At 36.2% G+C, this 9,137-nt stretch overlaps 1 protein-coding gene across 1 annotated transcript; it reads right to left on the bottom strand.

Annotated features, from left to right (window-relative positions):
* Positions 1 to 4,830: 4,830 nt before the first annotated feature.
* LOC140860402 (protein FAR1-RELATED SEQUENCE 5-like) lies at positions 4,831 to 6,378 on the bottom strand. Its single transcript, XM_073263419.1, has 3 exons — positions 6,196 to 6,378; positions 5,787 to 6,054; positions 4,831 to 5,627 (listed from the first exon to the last, which is right to left on the bottom strand). Exons 1-3 carry the CDS (start codon positions 6,376 to 6,378, stop codon positions 4,831 to 4,833), a joined length of 1,248 nt encoding a protein of 415 aa, XP_073119520.1.
* Between the last annotated feature and the right edge of the window lie 2,759 nt (positions 6,379 to 9,137).

The raw sequence follows: 9,137 nt of genomic DNA, 5'->3' as shown, positions 1-9,137 counted from the left end.
TAGTTGAGGGGCCAAAGTGCAAAATTCTGAAAATGACTAGGACACGTGTGATTTTGTAAACTCATTCACGTGTATATGATTATTCCATCAGATTTCTCAAAGCAAGAAGGAAGAAATCGAGAGCAGAGATTCCAAGTTTTTCTTCATCTTTCAATTGTGATATCTTGAGCTCCGGGTATCCGTTTTTGATTCCGAAAGATGTTTTGGAATCCTTGCAAGACGACCTTCGATTTGATGTAAGTTTTTTTTTAGTTCATCAAGGTTTGGTAATTCGAAAATGACAGACATCAGAAGTTGTGTTTGAATTGATGTTGATAAGCTTTTATATCTTGTGTTATTGAAGTTGGGTTGAAGAATGGATGGTGGATTGGTTCTTATGTTTTCTCAGCTATTATTCGACTTTTATACCTGCTGATATGTTGGGTTTTGGACTGGTATATAGCTGATATGAATATAGACTTGTTAGAGTTGCGTTCGGGATCGCCGAGTTATACCGATATGCCGTCAAACTCTTGATTTGCAATGTTTTGCTAGTTTGTGCTCGAGCTGCTATTGAGGTGTATCATAGCTGATATTTCCTTGGTTGTATGCTATGTTTTCAGTGTATAAACAGGACATATTGAGCTTTAAAACATCGCTTCTAAAACCAATAGAAGAAAGCACAAGGTTGGTAGAGTTTTGCCTTGAAGTTTGTTTGAAGATTGAGCAGATTTTTGATATAGATTTGGGGGTTGTATGGTAAAGATTTGGACAAGATAGAACAAGTTAGAAGACATCCCAAACATCACATTTGAAAGGTAAAAGTGGACTACTATTTGATTGGAAATACAACTCGAGATGGTTTGTATCGAGTTCCCCTAAATCACATACTTGTTTGCTTAATGGCTCTTATGTGTTTTACCTTGAGTTATTGAATAAGTTGTTGTTATAATGAATGCTTTGAGAATGATATATACATATATATGTTGCATTCATCTTGAAGACTTATTCTTTGATTTTGAAATGAACGGAAACGTTCGAATAGACGATTTGAGGAATCGTATATGTATGGCCTGGGTGGTTGTTTTTAGCCTAGCGTCTGATTTGCATATATGATTGCTTCAAAGTCTAGAGAAGAAAGATAAGTAATCCCACCTCGATTGGGAGAGTCGATGGATTAGTTATGATATCTACTTCTCGGGATCCCAATCGACGAATGACGAAATGAACCTTGTTTTGAAAACATGCATTGTACTTACTTTTATATCATGATCTTGATATATGTTGTTATGCATGTTTAGTTGCTTTTACTGGAAAATCTATTTCTCACCGGAGTTATCCGGCTATTGTTTTGTTGTATGTGTCATTGCAATAGGAGGGAGTGGAACCGGGCAAAGGTGTACTTAAAGAACAAGGGATGAGATGAACATAATGTGATGATCCAAGTTAGATGAGTTGAGTGAGCTGTCATGTTGTAGAGTTGAATTCTAAACATGAGCATGTTTTAGATACTTGTATCAAGACTTGTAAATGATCTAGTTGTTGTCTTGTTGATGTTTATAGGATTTGAGATTTGATGTAACTCTTTGAGACAACATGATTTATCTTGTTCTTGTTGATATGGCAATGCTTCTTGCATGTTTATGATTATGTTTTAAGGCCTTGTAATGGTTTATTCCTATCAATTATCGCATGTTAGAATGCATCTTAGATGTTGCTATGGATTAGATCTTGTATGAGACCTTGTAGGAGATGACCTTGAATGGAAATGCATGAAGAACAGTTTTGACAGCAGCTGAGCACCTTCTTTTTTTTTCTGGTGCAGTGGCCTGCGCACGGGCGAGCTAGTACTCGCACGCGCGCGAGCCAGTCTTGAGACCTCGGGCTCATTGGCCGGCGCGCGCGCGAGGGGTGATGCCTGCGCGTGCGCAGGGCAATCTATTTTAATTTTTTTTTTATTCTTTTGTTTAGACATTGATTGTTGTCTATTATTGTTGATTAATGTTTATTGAGAGATTAGAACTCGGGTCGTCACAGGGTGAATAAGGATGGGTATTGACCTACGTGTAGTGGTTCAACAGGTGGGGCTATCTTGTCATTCCATTATTTAACGAATGTTTCTGATCGTTTGAAAAAATATAGTGAGATTAGGACGATGTGTTCGGTTTCTTCTGCAGGAGGATTGGTGTTCTGTAAATGCGGGAAAAGGGCGGCATTGAGGGTTTCTTGGACACCTGATAAACCAAGGCGAAGGTTTCATGACTGCCGGAATTGGAACGTGATGTCTACCATTTCAATTCATCGATTTTTCAGGTTTATTTTGAATTTGTTTTTATAGATTTGTTATAATGTGTTCATTTGAATAATTTGTTTGCTATAACAGAGTAATGGTTGTAATTATTTTGCGTGGGAAGATCCTCCAATGTGTCCTAGGACAATGACCATAATTCCTGACTTAAAATGGAAGCTGGTTGTGCTCGAAGTTTATAAGAAAGAAACTAAAAAGGAGAATCGAAATTTGAAGTTGATGCTTGCTGGATCAGGGCTAACTTTCATTCTGTTTTGCTTGGGTTATTGGATATTTTCTTAGATATTGTACTGGTGTTTTGTAAGAACTTAAAATCTGAGTGAGAATGTATTAGGTTATTGATTTCATATGAATGACTTCTATGAGTTATAACACTTGTATTGGTGTTTTGTTCATTTGTATATTACATATTGGGTCCATCTTTTTTGGTGGCAAAGACAAGAACAAAAAGAAGTAATATTAATTAATGTATTAAGTAACATCTACTTGCTAGCTGCATAATTTTTTTCATGTACTATCTTTATTTTAAAGCAATTAATGGAAGTTTGGAGAAATGTGTAATGGGGACCTGTGGTGGTTTGCTTGCCATTATTCCATATATATTGCACGTGGAAAGAAGGGATGATATGAAATGCTATATCTTAATTTCATTTTTTTGCATATATATCTTTTCCCTTGTGATCTAGTTGGAGCATTCTTGCTTTTTTGCACCTGATCATTTTGTCAGCTATTTGTTCAACTGGATTACTCTTGTTCGAGCTAAATGATGAAATTATAAAATTAATTTTACTTAATAATATCATTAAATTCACTTAGACACTCATTTTATTTTTCAGCAATATTTTATTGTTTATATTTTTGTATAATCATTCTCATTGTATAAAAATTTAATAAAAATTAATTAAGAAATAGGTATTCCACGTTTGTAAAAATTAATTAAGATATAACTATATGGTTGCAAGTCTTGCTTGATCATACACATGCTTGCATAACTTTGCCCCTCCATCCGAAACTTTCATCCTACTACCTATTTGATCAATATTTTCCCCTCGAGTAACCAAAAATTAAAGACCACGAAACAAAAACGAAAAAATCATAATCCAACAACAGTTAAAATAGATCGATTTATGATGTGTTTCTCGAACCGACGTGTCTTCTTGGAGACACATTGCTGCTATAGCCATCGCTTGGTTGAAGCTTTTCTTTGGAAATTCTCCTTGAAGTAGAGGATCAGCGAGTTCTGAGAATCTGTGTGGTTCTTTCAATATTGGTTTAGCATAGTCACAAAAAAAAAAAAACAAAAAACTCACTACTCTTGAAATGCCACAAATCGAGCCACAACATAACAGATGTAAATGCCACCTACACAAATACATTCGAATTATTTTACGATTTCTTGCATTGTCCTACGAATATTTACAATGGAGCCAACGTCACGAACGCGCAACGATTTTATAGAACCTTTACCAACGACAATCTCAAGAAATATTATTTAGTTGCAAACAATTTTTATTTTAAATTCACATCCAAATGCTAACTGCTTTACTTTAAAAAGAATTGATCGAACAGATCTTACCAAGTTCATATACCTCAACTTCAGCTGCAATGTGGGCAGAAACAGAGAGAATAAGCCATGCATTAGTTAATGAACTCACTTGGATTTTGCTCAACAACAATGGAGTTCAGAAATCACAAAAGGAGTACGGAAAAAGCAAAATATAATTCGTAATTAATAAATAATCAAAAGCACCAAAGTGTACGACTCACTAGTTAAAGAAAAAAATGAGAGACACTTTATGGATCCACATCTTCTTCGTCTGTGCTCGTATCACTGTTGTATTGATTATCTATAGTTGACCTAGTAAACAATAAACCAAAATTATTGCAAGAATTAATGACATTGATTGGTGTAAATGAAAAAAAAAATATTCTAGACATACCCGTCACGCAAATTCGGACAATTGCGTTTATCATGGGACACACCTCGAAGCCCACAGCCATGGCATTGCCTAACTCTTGAGATTGGTTTCTCCTTCGCAGATTTCAATCTCTTACCACATCCTTTTGTTCTCACTTCAAAAGGATCCAAAATATCCAAGGGCCCATCAATAGTTCTCTTCCTCTGCCTTCCCATGCTCAGATTTCTACTGCTGTTAATTTCCCTAATTTTGTAGTAGAGAGAATCCAATTGTTCCTCCATGAGCTTTGTTCCCTCATCTGTCAAAGATGCCTCATCAACTATTAATGAACTCTTGAAGGATAATCTCCAGTGTCGTGAAATCAAAAGCTTCTTCGGATCATTGCTGATATTTTCTTCACCCATTGTATATGGTGCTCCAACCATTGCATGTTGTGTCCATCGATTGAGTATATATTTATCATGCAATTGAAACACCTGGTTGAAACGAAAATAGGCTAACATATGCCTACATGGAATTCCCTCAAAATCTTACAACTACATGATATGTAGTTCTTTTCTTTGTCATGTGTGAGCACCTTCGGTTTAGAGGAAGAAGAGCTTTGATAATGCATTTCATTGTAGATCACTTTCTCATCTTTTTCTGAGACTTGTTGCATACAATAGCCATGACTCTCACTGATTTCACTTTCAAACTCAACCCATTTTTTTTTTTTGTATACACCTTAACCATCTGATGTTCCATTGGCAAATTTCCTTTGATCTTCGGACACTCATTTCTATCAACATGGTCGGAAACTAACTCATTGTGCCTTTGATGTTTGAGTGCTCTATTGAAACGGATTATAAAATTCACCAACGAGTTCTTCTTGGAGACATACCTCTTAAAAAATGAATGAGAACTTTCAGATCTTTGACTACTTGACATTCCAGCAGCAAAAACATGATTAAGATATGTTGGCACGCACTTCTTTCTCAAATCATACATCAGTTGTAACCAATCATTTCCCTCCAGTTTAGCACATTTCATGGCCTCTTCCCAAGAACTCACAAATTCATCTGGTGTTGTTGAATTTTCGATGACATGCTTGATGCTTTGATAGTGGTCACGAAAAGTCATAGGGTCTAATTTCTCTGAGAACTTGTTCAGTATGTGCCACAAACAATATTGATGCATTGTTTGTGGGAAAACTTGTGCAATGGCTTTCGTCATAGCAGGATCCTGGTCAGTAGTGATCACGTTTGGTGCACCTGTAGGAATGGATTCTACAAACTTGTTAAGCAGCCAAACAAAAGACTCGGTTTTCTCATCACTTAGAAATTCACAACCAAAAACAATCGTTTGATGATGATGATTAACTCCTACAAGTGGTGCAAAAATCATCCCATATTTGTTGGTGTTATACGTCGTGTCAAACACAACTACATCACCAAATCACTGTATATCCTCCTTGATACAGCATCCGCCCAAAAACACCTATTTAATCTCTTTTCTGAATCTGTCTCATATATGAAGAAAAAAATCAGAATTCTTCCCTTTTTCGGATGCAAAGAACTCGATTAGTGTTTCTGCATCGATACCTTTTTGTTCATTTTTCAGATCTCTCTCAAAGTTTCTAATATCTGTTTCTGTGCAACCAATATGCTCAGACCCTCCATACTCAATCTCCAATAACCGAATTTGCTGACAAGTTGACACATTGGCTTCTGAAAATTGTTGAGTCAATGCTTTCTTTGCTTCCGAAACAGTGCGATGTGACCGTAGCAAATGTGCCTTTGAAGGAGTCGATAGTGGATGATTATGACTCTCCTGAAAAGCACTGACAGCCCAGTTTGTTCCACTTTGTGCCTTCACAATTGAAATTTTTGATCAACAACCAGTTCTCACTTGACCACGAGCTCTTTCTTTTCTTCGTTTCTCATCACTTGGTTGTTTCTTCTTCTCATCGGTATGCCCTTCTTTAGAGCATACAAATTGTTTCCAAACAACCTCATTTGTAATCTTATCTTTTTTGCTATTGTTTATTCTCGTGCTAAATCCAGCTTCTCGAGCATAATGGTTATAGAACAAAAAAGCCTCATCTACTGAGCCAAATTCCATCCCAATTTTGGGTTTTCTCTCATCTACAACTTCGGGCATGTATATCTGATCATCATTACTGTTTTCTTCCATTCTTTATATAGATATCACTACGTTAAAAAAATCAATATAAAAACGAGAGGTTTCAAAATAGAATTGGTAAAAAAAAATGAGCCACTTGCCTTAGAAAATGGTTAGGTAAAGTGACTTCAACAACCGTGTTATTTTAGTGGGTTCCAAATAATATCTGTATAAATTTTATGTTTAAAAACATATTGCTATTTGAATGAAACTGAAACTCACATCAAAATGTTTAAAAACATTTAGTTCCTTCATGACTGCTTTTATGAACAAGAACCAAAAAAATAATTACAACGTGACACAAGATTCTAGTGGTTTTGAACTTTCAACCCTTGGTGCTGATAACTTGAGGAATAACTTGTAATATACCAAAAAATTAATGATTTTACATTAAAATCTTCGTCAAAATTTTTACACTAAAAAATAAATGATTTAAGTAAGATCTATACAAAAGTTTAATTGGTGGGGTCATTAAAACACGACCATTATTTCGGTAACAAACAAGAACTTGTTGTTTAAGTGGAAAAAGCCAAGAACAATAGCAAGTTTGACTTGCAAACCTTAAATTTAGAATATTTTAAACAAAAATGCCCCCAAATTCTTTCTGATTCTTTATATTCCAATATTATTCGAAGCAAGGGACACTTATTTTAATTCGTTCATGACTACATCATCTGCTTGTGACTGAAACTGAAACACGCACCAAGATGAAACCAGGACACTCATTTAATTCCTTCATGACTACATCATCGGCTTGTGAATTATTAAATCTCCAAAACAGAAACATTAATTGAAACGACCCTAACTCTCTAAATAATAAATAAATACGCGAATTTTTTTTTTTTTTATATACTTACTAAGTAAAAATATGTACATACATGCCCATACATATATGCACAGAATAAATAGATTTAAAAATAAATAAACTAAATAAAAATGCAACCTTTAATAAATTAAATATCTGAGTCAAACATTTAATAAAATACTGACATAAGCAAAAATAAATAAAATTTGCATGCACTGAAAATATTTAAATAGAATATCCCATACTGTCAACCACTAAAAATAAATAAATAAATGTATAACATGCTAAAATATTCAAAACATGCATAAAGACTCAGACGACTATCACGGTCACGGGGTCACTGCATGTCCGCTCATATGTCCTCGCCGCCGGTGGGTACCACATCCTCCTCTACGTACTCACCTGCACCATACCAGTGTAGTGAGCCTAGAGGCCCAACATGCTAACATAACAAGGGTTTAAAATAATTTAAATCACTTTAATACTAATACATAACATATACATGAATGAGCATGCTTAAAAATATCATGACATAACATAACTTAAATTAACTTAAATATCATAATCATACATAATACATAGACATTGTTGAGCAAAGTATTTTCTAACATCGCATGGTTGTATCCATAGTGTAACCTTAAATCATACATTAAATACTGATCAGCGTGGAAACTAACGTACGTGGCGGTGACGAATCACCTCTTAAATTGGCAGTAAACTGCCCTTCAATAGTTCGTATATGGGGACGAATCCCCCTCAAATTGTCACAATACTTCAACTTCCAACATAAAAATTATTTTTCTTTTGCTAAACCTTAAACATTAAATCATGCATAAAAATTATTTCATGAATGCATGTACTTAAATAAAATGTGTGTCCTTCATATATATTTAATTTAATTTTTATACTAACATATAAATACTAAAATAACATTCATGCATAAAATAATTAAATATATATTTAGGACACATGCAATTTCTCATGGTTTGTGCTGGACTGCTGGCCCTAACCCTCAAGCCCAATTTCTTAAATTCTGGCCCATTAACACTGAGACTGGCCCATTAACATACTTAGGCCCATTAACACATTTGTAAGCCCAATAAAATTTCCTGGCCCAATAACACTCTATTCTGGCCCAATAGGCCCAAAAGCCCAAAGACTGGCCCAACAACTTCCATGGGCTCCCAAGCCCATAAAAATTATTAGGCTAACTTAAAATAATTATACCAGCCCATTAATAAACTTAAATGTAGCCCATTAATTTAATTAATCTAATTAGCCCAATTAAAACACTTTAACTTAATAATTAACTTAAAAATAAAATACCCGAGCCCGACTAACTTGACCCGGACTCGGACCCAACTAACATAACCCATGACCCACGGACTTGACCCGAACCACTAACCCGACCCGAAACCCACTTGGAACCCTAGAACCCGAACCCCCCCTTTCCCACGTTGCCCGCCGCGAGCAGCAGCCCTTCTAGGGCTGCTGCCGCCCAGCTTCGGCCGCCCCTGGCCGGAGCTCCACCGCTCAGACGTGGCCCACGTCTGGGCGGTCCTAACCTGCACCAGCCCCCAACCCCATGCAGCCTGGACACCATAACCGATCGCCCCTTCCTCTGAACCCTAATCTGCGCAACCTCGGCACCCGATCGAGCCTAGCTTGCTTCCTGGGCTCGTTTGGCTCGAACCACTCGAGCCCCACGAGTCCAGAACACCCTCTCTTGACCTAGGGACCCCCGACCAGCAGCTGGGCATACCATGGATGAAGAAACGTGAGTATAGATGGAAGAAATACATGAACATGGTGCAAACAACAAAGCCAAACCATTTTCTGAAAAATAAAGAAAAGTTTCGATGCATACACTTCACCTACATAATACATACTGATATGGTGTTTAAAAAAAAAAGGAAAATCATGCCTTGCACCGTAGGTTGAAGAGAAGTAGGCGCGTGGAACGATT

The sequence above is a fragment of the Henckelia pumila genome, chromosome 4 (assembly GCF_033568475.1).
Source record: "Henckelia pumila isolate YLH828 chromosome 4, ASM3356847v2, whole genome shotgun sequence".
Taxonomy (NCBI): domain Eukaryota; kingdom Viridiplantae; phylum Streptophyta; class Magnoliopsida; order Lamiales; family Gesneriaceae; genus Henckelia; species Henckelia pumila.
Note: the sequence above shows the minus strand (reverse complement) of the source record. Positions and strands in the feature narration are given on the sequence as shown.